This window comes from Capricornis sumatraensis, chromosome X (assembly GCF_032405125.1).
Source record: "Capricornis sumatraensis isolate serow.1 chromosome X, serow.2, whole genome shotgun sequence".
In the NCBI taxonomy this organism is placed as follows: domain Eukaryota; kingdom Metazoa; phylum Chordata; class Mammalia; order Artiodactyla; family Bovidae; genus Capricornis; species Capricornis sumatraensis.
In genome coordinates this window covers 134,942,212-134,960,817 of record NC_091092.1, presented here as the reverse complement: position 1 = coordinate 134,960,817, position 18,606 = coordinate 134,942,212, and the positions used below count along the sequence as shown (strand labels likewise).

The window sequence follows — 18,606 nt, the reverse complement described above, 5'->3', positions numbered from 1 at the left end:
GAGCCTTATGTAAACTGTAAAACTGAAGGCAGCCTGCCAAACCAAGAACATTTTCTCAATGATATTAGCCATCGATATATGTGTGACTGGAGTACAAATTATTTCTGTGGGTAGTTTCTTGGTCTTAGTATCTGGTTTTAAGTCCTTTTTATTGGCTAACACATACTTATTTCTGCTCCCTCATCACCCCAATGACTATTTTTAAACATGTAATCAAGTTCGACACACTACCAGTCACCTTTGACTTACTTCTCAGTTTCCGTAAGTATTCAGCCTATGGAAATATAGTAGGATGTCATGGGTCAAGATGTTCTAAATGTCAGTTCTGATTTGCCCAAAGCTACTTTTCTTTTAATTGACTTGGTGTGATTTTTTTCCCCCAAGCCTGGCCCACTGGTTTTGTAATAATTTGGATAACGGCTCTAAGATTGGTCGATCAATGTCCTTCTATAAAGGTCATTTTTTCTAGTTAAGAGTGAGAGGTTTGCTTTCGCATCAATTTGCAAAGTGCTTTGGATTTTTGAAAGGAGTAGACTGGATGATTGGTCCTAAATTACAATTATATGAAGGATAGCGCGTTGAGGTACAGTTAACAAATGAGTTGGCAAGTTATCTGCAGTTGAAAACAGAGTTTTACAGCCCTTGCCACTTGATATTCTGCACCTTGTTGGAAAATTTCACCCCTAACAAACTCTTCTGGAACATTTGTTATGAAATGTGAACTTTTTTCTTTCTTTCATTTTTCTTTAATTTAAAAAAGATTTATTGAAATATAGTTAATCTAAAATGCTTCACGTATGCAGCAAAGTGATTCAATTATACGTATATGTGTGTGTATATATATGTTTTCAGTTTCTTTTCCATTATAGATTATTACAAAGATATTAAATATAGTTCCCTATTCTCCACAGTAGGACCATGTTGTTTATCTATTTTATATTTATATAGTAGTTTTATATCATATTTTACATTGAAATGTGGACTTTTTTCAATCAAGTATTTTTTAGGATATGGGAATCTGCATTTTTAAGTCTTCTTAAGGATCAATTTTACTGGATAAAATTTCATTTGTCAATCATTTATGAAACTCGCTAGATTCTTGGAATTACATTACTAGAGACTTAGATAGGAATTTAAAACATTTCCACAATGATGCTCAAAAAGCTCATTTTCCCTAAAATCTTACAAAGACTGGAAGAAACAAAATGGGATGGTAGAGCCTGTTTAAAAGGCTTTCTATGGATTGAAGGTATGTATTCAAAAGAGCTCCCACAAACTCTGCACACCCCATTTCAGTGGAGAATTTTATTATCTTGTTCTGACTTGTTGAATGCCCTGGCTCAGCATATCTATACTTCCCCCACGCCAATAAAAAAATATTTAAGCTAGATGTCCTGTTACAGCCCTTGATCAGCTTACTTTCGTTCCTCCTGAAGAGCCCTTGTCACACCCCATCTGCTGGCAGTGGAAGCATCCTTCTCATTTGCCTTTACTTTCGGCTGGTCTCCAGCAGAAACAAAATCACACCTGATGGAGTGAACACCTGAGGTTTCTTTTCTCTCCTCAGCTCTCTGCACTGCAAGCCAAGGTCCATTATCTCAAGTTCCTCAGTGACCTCCGACTGTATGGGGGCCGTGTGTTCAAGGCAACATTAGTGGTAATTTCTTTTTCTTGCTTTTTTGTGGAAGTCACAGAAGCCTTCAAAATATCACTGCCTAGGCTGTCTTGAATGAGCTGCCTTTGATGACAAAAGCAAATCAGCTGTGAATCTTTTCCAGCCCTCATTTCTAATTGACTGCACCCTAGTCTGAAAATATCAGAAGAAATGTTAAGCTAGATAACACCACTGCAGAATGCCCCAGAAAAGGAAATATGAAGAGCTGAGAGAATTGGTGCACTCTCACAATGGCCTCCTTTTAAATCATTGGACCAGAATGATTTGAAAAAGAAAAAAAAAATCCTCATTTCTGATAGCCTCTCATGATAATGAATATGCATGCTATGATAACATTTACTTCCTACATTATTCATAATTTATCAGAGCCTTGCTGTAATCATATATCTGGTTCTTCTAATTGGATGATTTAGTACAATATAACCTGGGAATACTTTCTAAAGAAAATGTAATCTTAGAAAAACAGACTCTCAGGTTCAACTATGCCTGGTGCTTCAGAGCATTTTCATTGTTATTTTATTTATTTATTTGTTTTGGCCACATCATGAAAATTGCAGAATCTTAGTTCCCCAACCAGGGATGGAACCTGGACCACAGGCAGTGAAAGCATGGAGTTTTAACCACTGGACCACCAGGGAATTGCCAGAGGTCTGGTATTTTTAAAATTTTGTGGACATGTCTTTCTCAGCAGGCAGAAAAGCGCTCAGAAGTGACCCTCTTGGTGGGACCTCGCTATGGCATAAGCCATGTCATAAACACCAAAACCAATCTGGTGGCTCTTTTAGCTGACTTCAGCCATGTCAACAGGATTGAGATGTTTACTGAAGAGGAGAGTTTGGTGAGGGTGGAGCTCCATGTGCTGGACGTGAAGGTAAGTCTTTCAGATATTGACATATGACCTTGCTTCCTGATAGTGCTTCTGATATGTACAAAGCAAGCAAAATTTCAACCTGTGCAGCCCATTAGTGGTGAAATGGGTAAAGAAAAAATCCACTCAACTCAGACATGAGGGCTCCAGTCCTCACTAGACGGCTCTGTGATTAGGGGATAAGTCCCTTTCTTTCTCTGAGCTCCATCTCTTCAGCTCTATATGAGAAAGCAAATGAGTTTGGGTCTAAGGTCCTGTCTGGCTCCAGAGTGATGGGGAGTAGGGGAAATGTTTCCCTGCTTACTTTCTAGAATATGTGATTCTTGTGTAGAGAGTCAGGGAGAGTCTTCCCAACTTTGTTTAGATTCCCCATTCCCTTTTTGATGTAGCATGCATATGTGCTCATTCTTTTGGAAAGACTAAGTATTTCAGTCAATCTGTCTTTTCACGCTGTAGCAATTAGTGGTGGCCGAACATCTGGCCCCTTGAATATCATGGCCATTTCACTGGAAACAGCCATCTGAGTTTGTCCTCAGAGGGCAGACATTTCCTCCCCAAACAGAAGTTGACAGGAAGCAATCCAGGTCCCCTGTCCCCACTGTCTTGTCCCAGTCATAGATGAGTCATTGGATTTGGACAGCATTAATGTATGTGACGTTTCTGTAGAGAAAAGGCCCAGTGAGTCCACAGAGGAAACAGGTTGAACTGCGAGAAGTCGTATTCTAAGAATGGGGGAAGGACCCACTCCCAGCTTCACCCCCACCCCCAGTGCTGTGGGAGGGGCAGATTAAGAGTAGAGGAGAACGTGGAAATGGGCTTCTACACAACAGAAGGGACACGTCAAGGGAGAGCGTAGAGCTCAGGCACGCCGACCATGGCCCATGGTGTTTCATGGGCTGAATCCAGGGCACTGCACTTGACTTCATGGCAACGAATGTCCAAGGGGAGACTTGGCACACCTGTCCTGGTCCATGACCAAAGATGCTAAGAGCAATATAGCCTGTCATGTAAAAGGGGCAGAAGAATGGATGTATCGGGTGCAGTCATCACAGACCTGATAACAGGGATAATCCATCTCAAACAGAAGGAGGTGACAAGACCCTGTGGATGGGTTCCTGTTTATATAAAAGAATTGCAGGGCTGCTTGGAGGGAGACTGCCATTGAAATGGAAGGAAAAGGCAGCAAGTCGAGTTGATCAGGGCCTTGGGGCGGAAGTTAGGTTTCATCACCCAAGGCCACCGTCCTGGCCAGTGTCCTACCCCTGGCAGTGAAAGCAAGGGACCTGTCATCTTGCTGCTTCTGTGCCTCTCCGGTTGTCTGCTTTTTTCTTGCTCCCTTATTTTCCTCTCACTTTCTCTCTTTTTCAACAAGAACACACCAGAATATCCACCCTTCCTTTCTCAACGAGGATAGGTGCTTCCCCGTATGCCCAAGATCCTTGGCCAATTATGTTTCCAGAAAGTTGGGGCAAGGCCTTTTCTCAATTCCTATGTCTATTTTCCCCTCCCTGTGAATTTACAGTTTCTTTTAGAAGTATCCTTTTCCTGGATCTCTTCAACACTTTTCATTCAGTCTTAACAGTAATTTCCACTTGATTTTTACTTCAGTTCAACACAAATTTTCACCATGAACCCAAACTTAGTCTTCCTGTGATTTTTTTTCAGATAGTGAATTCGTATCTGTTAACTGACTCCTTACCTGTGACTTTTAAAAAGATTAACGATTTGAAACAAAACCAGTGTTATTTGTTTTAACCCAAGATAACTTGAAAAAGACTCCAAATGTCTAGACTTTCAAAATGGTGTCACCTGAACTTTTCTCAGTCAGGCTCTCTGTTATGCCTGACCTTTCCCTCATTTGTGTTTCTCCAATGAAACAGTCACTCCAAAAGTTCGTTTGTTCACATTTCATAAACACAAATGCCACTGTTGTCACTTGAGGGAGGTTATTAAGGGGGGATGTTTTAACCAAAGCGTTCTCTTCTGTGTAGCCCATCACACTCCTGATGGAGTCTTCAGACGCCATGAACCTGGCCTGCTTAACGGCTGGATACTACCGTCTGCTTGTGGATTCCAGGAGGTCAATATTTAACATGGCCAACAAGAAAAATGCAGGGACCCAGGACACAGGTATTCTCTTCCCAAACTCAGGAGGCACCGACCTCCCTTCCCCATGCCAACTGACAACAGTAATAAGGATGTTTCCTTTTAAGGAGAGATGAGCAGATTTAATCATTATAGATGTACAGGCTAATATAGGAAGAGAGAGAAGTAAAGGATTCCATATTTTGAGACCAGACATTGTATTGCTGATATAAACTAGGGGTGAGTTAGCACTGCAGAAGCAAAATCTAGTATGACAAAGCAATCTGGTATAATGCTGTTGTTGTGGTTTGAATTATTAAAAAGAATGATCTAAGACATGATGACCAAACTTGTTTAAAGTGATTATTTCAAAAAATAATAAAATGATATTTCTTGAAAAATTAAGAAGTATACCCATAAAAGCATCTAATGTCCAAATTTAACACAAAAACATCCAAATACTTCTGATATGTTCTAATATTTTTTTTTCTAATATTTTTTTAATGAAATTTTTTTTATCACATTTTACATGGGGCTTCCCTTGTGGCTCAGCTGATAAAGAATCTGCCTGCAGTGCGAGAGGCCTGGGTTCGATCCCTGGGTTGGGAAGATCCCCTGGAGAAGGGAACAACTACCCACTCCAGTATCTGGCCTGGAGAATCCCATGGACTGTGTAGTCCATTGGGTCGCAAAGAGTCAGACACGACTGAGCGACTTTCACTTTCTTTCACATGTCATTTGGCAAATATGGTACCTAGCTCCAAAGTGGAGAAGGCAATGGCACCCCACTCCAGTACTCTTGCCTGGAGAATCCCATGGACGGAGGAGCCTGGTAGGCTGCAGCCCATGAGGTCGCTGAGAGTCGGACACAACTGAGCGACGTCACTTTCCCTTTTCACTTTCATGCATTGGAGAAGGAAATGGCAACCCACTCCAGTGTTCTTGCCTGGAGAATCCCAGGGATGGGGGAGCCTCGTGGGCTGCCGTCTATGGGGTCGCACAGAGTCGGACACGACTGAAGCGACTTAGTAGCAGCAGCTCCAAAGCAGTGATTTAATTATTGTGAAGGGTGTAGGTCTCAGCCTTTATGTCTGATTTTTAACTGCATCATTCTCCCAGAGCTAAGTCAGGGTGCAGAGAATTCAGGATGGAATGCCCAGTAGTTGTGAGCCTCCAAATTTATAAGCAGCTGACCCCTCATTAAGGAGCCCTACATCCAGACGCCAAGTGCCTCCTCCCATGTCAGACTCATGCCCAGGGTTCTGGGACTTCTATCTTGGGAAGACATGGAAATTGTCCAACCCTTGGACTTGGGGCTCTAGAAGGGACCCTGGACATCATGTTACCTTTTTAGCAGAAGCATCAAAATGGCAAAAATCAAATAATTCATCTCAGCCCTTTGACAAGAAGAAATAGCCCCAAAAGTGCAGATAAGGGGGGTTGTAGCTGTTAAACTGAGAGTTTCTTTGAGGGAAGATGGTTTTCATTTATTCTAGAACTGTTTTCTGAAATGTATTTTATTAGAGTATAGTTGACTTACAGGGTTGTGTTAATTTCCCCTGTACAGCAAAGTTATTCACACATATATCTGTGTGTGTGTGTGTGTGTGTGTGTGTATACATTCTTTTCACATTCTTTTCCTTTATGGTTTATCCCATAATATTGAATATAGTTCCCTGTGCTGTACAGCAGGACCTTATTGTTTATCCATTCTATATATAATAGTTTGCATATTTTTCTTCAGTGTTTGAACTTTTCCTCTATGTATAGTGGACAGTCAGTAAATGTGGCTGATGGACAGAGCCTACCATTCAAGTCAGAGATACTGAGCCATGAAAAATGTATAATTAGAGGCTCCATAATTAGAGTTATTTTAAAAGAAAAGGAAATTCTGGGAGAACAAATTCCATTGTCAGTTTTTGAAAGAAAATGGAAGAGAAAAGAAGGGAAGGAAAATCTACTTTTAAACTTATCAGGAAACAAAAATTATTATTCCCTGAAAATATAGTAATATGCAGCTAGGCACACATACAGATAGGCTGGTACACAGTTTATTGTGACAGCTTGTTGAGTGGAAAAAGTTACAGTCAAAGGGTAAAGGAAAACCAGAGAGTTGAGCAAGGCATGATGGAAGGTGACTGGGACTTTCAGCCAGATTTCATCCCAACCCACCTTGAAGTGTCTGTTTTATTAAAAATACATTGAATCAAAGAGGAGGTGGATGTGTGTGCTGGGTTCAGTGGTGAATATCTTTATGACCACATGCTTTCATTGAGCAAGGAGATTTAGAGCAATTGAACTGTGACTTTTGAAATTACAAAGAGCAGTTCCGCAATTTAACATATTTCTTTTGCGTTGGAAAATCTTAAAATCCTAAAGTGTATTGTTAAAATCAAACCTTTTCCCCATGGACAGTTAAGATTATATGGCTGCAAGAGGAAAGCCAAAGCTACCATTCTACAGATGGTTACAGTAATAGGGGCCTCAGTTCTGTCCAATTTATAGCAACTCACAATGTGTTGTTGAATAAAGTTTCATGAGGCAAAAACTTAGTTCCAAAAAGTATCATATCACCATCGGGAAATAATGGAGCTTCAACCTTTTGGTCATTTCTCTTGGTTCGACAGAGAGCCTGAGGGTGAGGGCACATGTTCCAAATAGCACACACAAGCCTGCATGTATGCATGCGTGTGTTTAATAAGAGAGGATGAGGGAGAGAGATGGCACACTCCAAAAAGCAACTAACTGGTTGACCCAAGCAGAGCTGCAGCTCGGAGCTCAGCTTCCTCTAATGGCTGAAAAGCCTCCCTTCTCTTCAGAAATTCCTCCAACGATCTCCTGAGACTCAAAACACTGTAAAGTCTGAAGTCTGTTAAGGCCAGCTCATCTGTAGGAGACATCCTTCTGTGTCTCCCAGATCATTCCAGAAGCCAAATCAGTACACCCTTCTAGAAGAAAGCTGAGAGAGTGTGTGTGTTTTTTTCTTGTCTCAAACTGATCAGAGACCTTCATCAAGACCTCTAGCTAGGAACAGTAAACCCCTCTTTCTTCTTCACTGTCTTGAAAATTAACCCTTCAAGTACTTTGCAAATCCCTGAACTTATGTAGTTAGGCATCTCTGGACCTTAGGAAAGTCTTATTAAATTGCTTTTAGCCTGCTGACCTATTCAGTTTTCTTGTTGGTCTAAACCAGGGGTCAGCAAACCATGGCCCGTGGATCAAGTCGTGTTCTTGTGAATGAAATTTTATTAAAACTCAGGCATGTACATTGTATTAAATATCTAGAGTAGCCGTAACAAATTACCAAAAGCTTGAGGACTTAACAGAAACTTGTTCTCTCACAGTTTGGGGGGCTAGAGGTTCAAAACCCAAGCACTGGCAGGGTCAGGCCCCCTCCAGAGATTCTAGGGGAGAATCTTGTTTTGCCTCTTCCGGCTCCGGGTAGCCACCTGCATTCCTTGTAGCCGCATGACTGCAGTGTCTGCCTCCATCTTCACTCAGCCTCCCCCTCTTCTATGTATGGCCCAAGTGTGCCTCTGCTTTTCTCTTATAAGGACACTTTCCGTTGGAGTTAGGGTCCCACACAGATAATTCCAGGTGATCTCATCTCAAGATCCTTACTTATATCTGCAAAGACTCCTTTCAAATAAGGTCACATTCATAACTTTTGCAGTGTCGCCATTGAAGTCACTGCATTTGTTTGCTTATTTGTCAGCTATGGCTCCTTTCATGTTACAACAGTTGAGTTGAGTAGTTGCTGAATGGAGCTGTTGACCCCACAAAACCTAAAATATTTACTCTCTGGCCCTCCCTTTACAGAAAAAAATCTGCCAACCCTTGGGTTTAAATCCAGAGCTCTCTTACATCCTTGCTCAACCACTCTCCCTCCCCACAACAACCTGCACTAGTCACACACACACACACACACACACACACACACACACACACACACTCTCATACACAGAGCCAGTCATAATTCATGTCATTGTTAATAAAACAATGCTGAACCCCCACAGGTGTATTTATTATTAGGTCACATGTAAATATGCCTGTTGTGTAACTCAGTGTCTTCAAATTTTATCTTTACTTGGTATTCATGAAAATATCATTTATGAAAATACTGAGTAAAATGACTTGGAACATTCTTCAACATTGAGTCCATTATATATTTGGGAGAGAGCCAAAACCTCTTCAGTAAAACTGTTTTTGTTTTTATTTTTCCTATATCTCTTGTATATCTGATATTGACATTAATCAAACTTGGGCCAGAGGGCAATTTGAGGAAACAAATGGGAGAATATGTGGCCCTAACATTTCCTCAAAATGTCACCTCTGGAATTGACAAAGCAATATTGACACAGTGACTCACTGCCCTGTCTTAGTAAATATCAGAGCAAAATTTCCACAGCAGAATTCTCTATTGGAAGACCCTTAAAGATCAAATAACACAATGCTGTTTAAATTAGGATTTTGCCATTTTAATTCTGGCGGAACATTAAACAAATCTTCAGGAGTTTTCATGGTACAAATAAAGATGGAAATTCATCAAAGTATTAACTATGCTTAGAAATAGCAGAGAGGAGTACACGACTTGTCGATGCTCCACCTTCTACATCCTGCCTGTGTGTGCATGTGTGTTTATGGGCATGCGTGCTGGCACTCATATGTAAAAATATGCAAACCCACTAGGACAGGAAAAGGCTAAAGAGGAGTTTTAGTACTACCAGTGCAATATGTAGTATTACAGTTTGTGTTACTATACATTCTATATATATATTTATTATTATATTGTCATAATATTTTCTGAAATACATGGTAGAAGTATGAGGATCCTTGACCTTCTCTTAACTCAATGAGGAAAAAGTCCAGGATCTCCCTGTGCAAAGTGGGAAATGTTCGATTTCGCTTTGCAAAGAAAAGGGCAATCTTTCCCGGAATAACAGCCCACTTTTTTAAAGGTCTGTTGTATATTCACATCTATAGACATAAAGAAGGTCTTTTACATACTAGAACCAGAGATCAGATGGAATGAAGCTGTAGTGCCCTGCTCTCAGATGGTACTCTATTTTATCAGGTAGCAGTTCTATTTTCTGCAGTGTCAATTCTCCTAACCAAGAAATCCGTACACCTGAAGCCTACTACTCCCCTGTTTGGAAAGCTGAACAATAACCATATTCACAAAAGTGATGCTACAAGCCATTAAGTTAAGAAACAGAGACAAAGTGCCCCCAGAAACCAGCCTGCACAGTAATGTGTCTTTGCATGACTCTTTCTCTTTAGGAACTGAAAATAAAGGAAAGCACAACATGCTTGGTCCCGAGTGGAACTGTATACCCCAAATGACCACCTTCATTGGTGAAGAGGAGCAGGAAGCACAGATAACATACATAGATGCAAAGCAGAAGGCAGTTGAGATTCCGGATGGCACCTTGTGTCCAAAAGACCACCACCGGCACTTGTATGTGGACAACACCTATAACTCAGATGAGCTGACCCAGCAGCTGACCCAGCCGGGTGAGGCTCCGTGTGAGGCAGACTACAGAAGTCTAGCTCAGCGGTCCCTGTTGACCCTCTCAGGCCCAGAAACTCTTAAGAAAGCACAGGAGTCTCCGAGAGGAGCCAAAGTGTCCTTTATTTTTGGAGATCTCGCCTTGGATGAGGGGGTCACCGCCCCCACGCTCGGCTATGAAAGGCTATTGGACGAGAGTCCAGAACTGCTGGAGAAGCAGAGCAACCTCTACATAAGCGGTGCCAACGACATGAAGAACCTGGGTCTCACTCCAGACGCAGAGAGCGTCCAGTTCATGGCCAATTCTGTGTATGCAAACATAGGCGACGTGAAGAACTTCGAGGCCGCGGAGGGCATAGAGGAGCCCCTGCTGCACGACATCTGTTACGCGGAGAACACAGATGACGCGGAGGACGAGGATGAGGTGAGCTGTGAGGAGGACCTCGTGGTGGGAGAGATGACTCAGCCGGCCCTCCTCAGCCTCTCTGGCTCAAGCGATGACATCATCGACCTCACGTCCTTGCCCCCTCCCGAAGGGGATGACAATGAGGATGACTTTCTGTTGCGTTCCCTGAACATGGCCATCGCCGCGCCCCCACCTGGCTTCAGAGATAGTTCTGACGAGGAGGACTCTCAGAGCCAGGCTGCTTCCTTCCTCGAGGACAAGGAGCCAGGCAGCACCCTGCAGAATGACGAGATCCCCGTGTCTCTCATCGACGCTGTGCCCACCAGCACCGAGGGCAAGTGTGACACGGGCCTGGATAACACTGGAGTTTCCACGCTGGACACTCTGGAAGCTCTGTCCGTGTCAGAAGATCCGCAGACCAGTGACAATTCAGGTTCTTTCACGATTGTTACATTTATTCACTGATAGCCATATCCTTCCATCCCTTCAAGCCATCCGCCCTTGGAATCCTGTCATATGTCCTTCATTTCACGCATGTCCCATTTCCCAAATGTGCTGAAACTACCATCATGGGTTTTTCATGTATGTGGTTTCCTTTTTTTTTTTTTAAACATGTGGCACGTTTTTTTTCCCCTATTTCCGGAACAACTGTGCAATAAACTCAGAGTCCTTACTGAAAAGGGAAAAACTTGGTATTGTTTTTAATACTAATGAATCCCATGTTCTTACGTGTCTCCTAGTGCCTGTGATGCATCCATTAACCGCTTCTTGTTTTTTACGGCCTGCAGGTGTAGCCATCTTGCGGGCTTATAGTCCCGAGTCCTCCTCTGACTCGGGCAATGAGACTAACTCTTCTGAAATGACGGAGAGTTCTGAACTGGCCACGGCCCAGAAGCAGTCAGAAAACCTCTCCCGCATGTTCTTGGCCACTCATGAAGGCTACCACCCTTTGGCGGAAGAGCAGACAGAGTTCCCCGCCTCCAAAAGCCCTGCTGGGGGCTTGCCTCCAAAGGCCTCCCACACTCTGGCCGCCCGTCCAGTGAGTGACCTCCCGCCCAAAGTTGTGCCTTCCAAGCAGATGCTTCACTCGGACCACATGGAGATGGAGCCCGAAACCATGGAGACCAAGTCAGTCACTGACTATTTTGGCAAACTGCACCTTGGGCCGATGGCATATTCCTGCACCAGCAAAAGGAAAAGCCAGCCGGCCGATGGGGAGGGGAAAGCACCCCTTAACGGGAGCATGCCGGGGAAAAAACAGCAGGGGATCAAAACAGCCGAGGCGGAGGAGGACGCCAAAGGCGGTAAATTTGCTACTGTGTCTTCAAGGGACAGTCAACACCTCAGCACTTTTAACCTGGAGAGAACTGCCTTCCGCAAGGACAGCCAAAGATGGTACGTGGCCACTGAGGGCGTTGTGGCTGAAAAAACTGGATTGGAAGCAGCACCAGGCATCACCTTTCCCAGAGCTTCGGGTGTGGGGAGCAGGGACACCGAAGGGAAGGATGACGGGGCTCCTGAGGGAGAAGCCATCGAGGTTTCAGGACTTGGCCCGCGGGACCACTTCTTAACAGATGTCACCTGTGTGTCTTCCGCCAAAGACTTAGGTAACCCAGAGGATGCCGACCCGTCCAGCTGTGACCGTCCCGCCAAGCTCCCGGAAGCAGAGGAGGGCGTGGGCCGTCTTTGTGACTACCACTTGGCCAAGCGGATGTCGTCATTGCAAAGCGAGGGCCATTTTTCTCTCCAGAGCTCTCAAGGCTCCTCAGTGGACGCAGGCTGCGGCACGGGCAGCAGCAGCAGCACGTGCGCCACTCCGGTGGAGTCCCCCCTCTGCCCCGCCCTGGGGAAGCACCTGATGGCCGAGGCCTCCGCAAAAGGCATGAGTTACCTTCCCTCCGAGGAGAGAGCCCCCGGGCTGCCCAACCATGGGGCCACCTTTAAGGAATTACACCCACAGACAGAAGGGATGTGTCCACGGATGACGGTGCCTGCCCTGCACACAGCCATTAATGCTGAACCCCTGTTTGGCACTCTGAGAGACGGATGTCATCGACTCCCCAAGATTAAGGAAACCACAGGTACAGCAATGATGGATTTAGCACTTTGCGGTACCTGCCAGGAGCACGTAAAACAAATTTACCACAAGCCTAAAACTAAAAATCTGGAAAAAAAGTAAAAGTTAGGGTTTTATTCTTGAAAAAGCTGCCGAACTGCGGCCAGGTGAAGTGTCAATCATCAGTCCCCCAGTGTTTAATACATACTGATGTTTCTAGATCTGGGCAGTAGTGGAAATGGCATTTGCCCTTTAGATTCCTGCTCTGTCTTGCTTTTAGAATTTAATGGAGCAATATTTTTTTTTCCTGAATTCTAAATGTAGACTTTTAGCCAGGCCCAGTGCTACTTTTAAGTTATAAGAATCACAAAAGGTTGATTTCCTTCTCTAGATATCGAATTTCTCATTTTGCCATTTCATTTTTGAGAAGCAGGAAAGGATAATAGAGCAGGGGATCTGGGAGTTGGGAGGGATTGGGGGAGATCATTTGCCTTTCAGCAATATTTCCAGATTCTCCGTACTCTGTAAAACTCTCTAAGATGAGTATTCTGAGGTGTCAGGCCTACTGCAGTGTCAGGAAGGTCTGGGGGTACATGATGAGCTGTTTTATTTCCCCCCAAATAATAAAATAATAAGCACAGGTAGAAACATGAGCACAGCTATCTTCTGTGCTCATCTTCACCATTTTGCCACCAGGTGGGCCCTTAGCGGTCTCCAAGATCCACTTGTCTAGCCATCGTGGGGCAAAAACAGACACTCGTTCATACTTTCCAATTTCAAATTATGCCCTCAAATAGTGTCTTTTCCTAGGTCAGTAGATGTCAGTGAGACCTTGTTCTTGTTCAGTTGCTCATTTGTGTCCATCTCTGCGACCCAATGGACTGCAGCACGCCAGGCTCCTCTGTCCTCCACTGTCTCCTGGAGTTTGCTCATATTCATGTCCATTGAGTCAGTGATGTCAGTTAATTTCCATTCGTGCCCTTTTAAGATTATCTCCTTTGTCAAAACTCACCACTAGTTTCATCTGCCTTGGGAAACCCATCTCTGAATGTTACTTAACTCATCTCCTAGCTAGCATCTTTTCCTTTAAACTCGTTAAAGGATACTTTGCAGTTTACAAAGAGCTTTCACCTAATTTACCCCTTGCTTCTCACAAAAATTCTATGAAGTGGAAATTGTGCTTTTCACATGACAACTTTTCTGGCACTTTCCCAGTGTCTCAGCTTCAAACCCTGTAGCAGGAAAACCTCATGGGGTCCTCTTTAAAAGATTAGTATATTTAATTTGCATTAATTAAATTAGGCCACTTCTTTTTAAAAAGATAGCCAATGCCAGGATTAATCTAACTCCTTAAAATGGAACTTCAAAGTCATAAATATGCTTGAATAATCTCTGTAAGACGTGTGTTCTCTCGAATATATCCTTGGGAGATCACAGACATCACATAGAGATTTAGTAAAAATGACCACCCATGAGGTGCTTAATGATTCTCTGTTTTTCTGCTACCCCTAGTGTAGCTTTGACAGAGCCTGGGAAGGAGAGACGAGGAGGCATGCCTTCAGCTTGGTCTCAATATCCTGAAGCTGATCCCACCCTGCTACCATCAAACATTCACTCGGAATCAAAGGTGCCAATTCCAAATCAAGACCCTAACGATTTCTCCCAAGCAAACCAGGCCTACGGAGAGGCTGTGAGCTGGTGGCCACTGGATCTGAGAAGGGGGAGCCTCAGGACATCCCCCAGCCAGAGGGCTCTAAGACGGAGCAGCAGTATCCTCTCAGGATCTGTCAGTTTGGAGACCTTCCAGGAGAGAAGCCAGGGTGCGGTCAGCTTAAAGTGTCCAGGTATCACAGAAGCACAGGAGACCAGTTCAGAAAGGCGAGCAGAACTCCCCCTAGGGAAGAAGCTCACCAAAAGTTTTTCCCAAAGCTCGATGCACTTTAGCTCTGAGGGGAAAGTTCACAAAAGGTCCCTGGTGGCTCACAAAGACTCAAAGCTGTATAGGACATTGCCCTTGCGGAAGCTGGAAGGCAGCCATTGGAGATGCCGGGGACCTTTCAGCTACTGCTTCCTGAACCGAGGGCAGGATGAAGATGGTGATGAGGACGAAGAGGAGGGAGAGGCCACCCACCAAGTCTCTTGCCTCTTTCGACCACAGATGACTCAAGCCATGCCAGACCCAACCAGCCCACCCCTGGCTGTTGGAATTCAGAAGCAAGGAGGAGAGCTGTCCAGAGGTTCAGTGCTAAATGTCTGGGCTGAAGACTTGAGTGGCCCAGATGATGTGGACTTCAGCAACCTAGCTTTTGATGCCCGGATTGCAAGGATAAATGCCCTTAAGGAGAGCACATATACAATGCCTGATGGGTTCCTCGCAGCCCAAAATGATGCCAATGAACTGCTCTGCCTTGTCAGGGCAACCAAGGGAAAGAAAGAGGAGTCACGCCCTGAAGCATATGACCTAACACTTTCTCAGTACAAGCAGCTATTATCCATTGAGTCCAGACAGTTGGGAAGTGCCTGTCGGAAAATGGCAATGGCTGAGAAAAGCCCAGAAGAGATGCTCCTAGCTATGACTTCCAGCTTTCAAGTGCTCTGTTGCCTAACAGAAGCCTGCATGCGATTAGTTAAAGTCGTGAACTCCGAAACACAGCGGCAGGAAATAGTAGCAAAGATCGATGAAGTGGTCATAAACTACATCTGTCTCCTGAAAGCTGCCGAGGCAGCCACTGGAAAGACCACTGGTGATCCTAATGTTGGACTCTCGATGCGACATTCAACCACCATGGCCGCTCTCGTAAGCACACTAACACGTTCTCTCAAGATGCTTTTAAATAAATAAAGTATGAAAGTCACGTCATAATCTACCTTTGCAAAGCCATACATGAACTTTTATTTACTTTATGTGTACGATGAACAGACGTCTCCTTTCTTCTCTCTGTATATTTTGTTATTTTCTATGAAATAGGAGATAAAAGTCACATTGATGAAAAGTTGAAATGTACTAATCCAGATGTATTCTGTTTATATTATACATATATATACATGTAAAAGAAATATACAAGAAAGTGGTGACATTTGGCTATTTTTCACATAGTCAAAACTCCAGGTATGTGATGTGAAATTTTAATTTCTGCTGTGTTGGAGCAAAACAATGAATCCTATCCCTTTTCCTTCCAAGCTGATACTTGGAGACCATATCATTCATATTTAGAAGTAAAAAAGAAAAGAAAAGGAAAGAAAAATCACAATGTATATAAAACAGTACTTATGTTTTAAAGCTATGATTTTTAAGCATTGGAAATAGCAAAAAGACATTTAAAATTCAAAAAGCTATTATGAATTATTAGCGAATATATATAATAAATTAATTTTTGCTCATAGTGTTTGGTTATCTGATGCTTTTTTCCAAGAATCCTACATATTTCCTTTTGGCTTATGCCATTTGGGCTAGAAATGGGGTGGGAATGGATTCTATTGTGTCAACACAAATACTCTTCATGATGTTTCTAGAATGAATGTACTTCCCAAATAGAAGAACAGAGGGAACGATGGGCAGGTTTCTGGATAATACCTACTTATAGACTGATTATGGAAAATGAGAGTAATTCAGAATACCAAAATTAAATTGTTTGATGAAAAGAAAGCTCTGCTTTGACTCAGTGTCAAACTATACAAACCAAAGACAATCTCTCTGCCCACCATTTCAGCCATGAAACATAGGATTTCCTTCAGAGTGACAGAGCATTTAGAGAAGTATTTTCAAAATTACAAAAAGGAACATAAAATGACCCTCACAAGTAAATGCAGGTCCAGTAACATGAAGCAGACCACTCACCAGGCTATGAGTCACATCGCAGATCACAGCTCTCAGCAAAGAGCTTCATGCATCCCCTCTGCAGGAGCCCATGCTTCCAACCAAATTTGTGATGACAGCCTAACACTGGGACAAAGTTTTGAATCTGGAATGTTACAGAAAATCAGGGAAAGATAGTTACTGTAATATGGAAGCCATACTGAAATAAATAATGAAGTATTTATGAAATGTTCTAGTCTGGATTGGCTGATAGAAATATGTAAGCTGGGAAAAAATTTGTTTAGAAAATGAGTGGTAAACTTGACCACTTTAAGTGAACCTGGTGGAATGCAAAGAAGTTTTCAGAACCGTCGTCTCTCTAAAAATGTATCTTTGAGTCAAAGCAAAAGGATGCCAATTCTGCAGTTGTAAAATAAACTTGATAATGTACATATGTACTTCATGGCTCTTTTAGTGTTCAAGCTACACACACTCTTATTTATGTAGGTGGCTTCTTAAAATATGACAGGAGTGTGCCCAGTGCAAATATTTCCATTTTTGTAGGCATAACACAGTCCCCAGTTGCTATCTCTCTCATCATTCGTTCCATAGAGACTCAATAAAAAAAGCCACACATATTTATAGGTGGTAGCAAACAAAAGAAGTTTAGACATGTGTTATTACAATGTTTAATAAAACATTATTTGATTACAATTATAAATATTGGTGTTTGATAGAAGTATTAATGGTGTTTACTGTGGAAAATTTTGGTAAATATTCTGTGTACTAAAATATTAATAGGATTGTGTTCTATGTCAGACAATGTGTGAAACATATATATTATCTCATTTAATCATCACAATGATCTCATGGTTTGGACGCTATCATTAATTCCATATGGAGGCAATATGGTTTCATAGTTAAGGACATGGAGTTTGCAGTCAGACACTTCTTGATTTAAATTTGGGCTCTGCCATTTTCTATTCCTTTCATCTTGGGAAAGATAGCCAATTTTTCTCAGTCTCAAGTTCCTTCTAGTAAAATGAAAGTCAATAATAAGACCTATTTCCATAGGATTGTCATGAATTTTAAGTAAAATTATGTATATGAAGTTCTTACTGCAATACCTGGCAGAGAGTAAGCACTCAGTGTTATATATCACTATCATCATAAGCATTGCATTAAATATATTGCCCAAGATAACACGTGGGGGCTGTTTGTTTTATATGCATATTGTATCCTGACTGTGCAGAATACATTAATGTATTGCATATGTATAAAAGAACTATACAAGAACGTGACATCTCCAGTTAGAACACCGTCCCAGTCCATTTCATTTCTTTGGGAGGCCTCAGTGAAATAGCTCTGGGTCTTTCTAATCAATCTCTCAGAACCTTTGGGTGCACCAATAAATTTTTGTTTCATATAAACAAACTCTTTACTACTTAGAAAACCTCAAAAGCTCCCCTGTTGCTAAACGTGCTTCTCCTAAGTGGGGTCCAGATCCACTAGAGTGTAGGAAGAATGTATTAGAATGATCCGTGTGTTTATTTTTATCTAGCCTTTTTTACATTTGTGTATGTTTTATAACAGCCTAAGAGCACAGTGGTATATGTACATCATTTTCAATAAATCAGTTAAATAAGCATATGCCTGGTGCATGTATGGGATATTGTCACAGACAGTTGCACTCACTGAAGTGTGCAGACCACTGAACCAGAGAATGAAAGTTTCTTGTCCCTTACACTTAGTCCGCAGCCTAGTTTTCAAGGTGTATCACCTATTATTTTAATTAATCTTTTATTATAAAGCTTTCAAACATATACAGAGGTAGACACAATCATATAATGAATCAATATGTACTCATCACACACCAATTCATGTCCAATCTTATTTTCTCTATTTCTAGGCACCTCCTTCCACAGCGTATGTAGAAGCCAATCCCAGACATCATAGCATTTAATCCATGAATATTTCGGTAAGCACTTACTATAGATAAGAATTTTTAAACATAATCATAATGCCATTTTTACACTTTTTAAAATTAAAAATTCCATAATATCATCAAATAAATGTTACAGAAATAATGAAGAAACCCCCAAAGACAATCCTTGTCAACAATTTAGGACATCTGCTTTCAATTTTTTCAATATCTATGCTAATGTTATTATTATTGTAGGGGTTTCTGAGTGTAACTTTTGACTCAATCTG

At 42.3% G+C, this 18,606-nt stretch overlaps 1 protein-coding gene across 1 annotated transcript in view; it reads left to right on the top strand.

Annotated features, from left to right (window-relative positions):
- Positions 1 to 15,441, top strand: part of FRMPD4 (FERM and PDZ domain containing 4) — a 206,425-nt gene extending 190,984 nt beyond the window's left edge. Inside the window, exons 12-17 of the mRNA XM_068963327.1 lie at positions 1,568 to 1,657; positions 2,364 to 2,546; positions 4,535 to 4,673; positions 9,909 to 10,976; positions 11,332 to 12,624; positions 14,117 to 15,441. Coding sequence (XP_068819428.1) covers positions 1,568 to 1,657; positions 2,364 to 2,546; positions 4,535 to 4,673; positions 9,909 to 10,976; positions 11,332 to 12,624; positions 14,117 to 15,441 — 4,098 coding nt within the window. The remainder of the gene's footprint in view (positions 1 to 1,567; positions 1,658 to 2,363; positions 2,547 to 4,534; positions 4,674 to 9,908; positions 10,977 to 11,331; positions 12,625 to 14,116) is intronic.
- Positions 15,442 to 18,606: the final 3,165 nt, after the last annotated feature.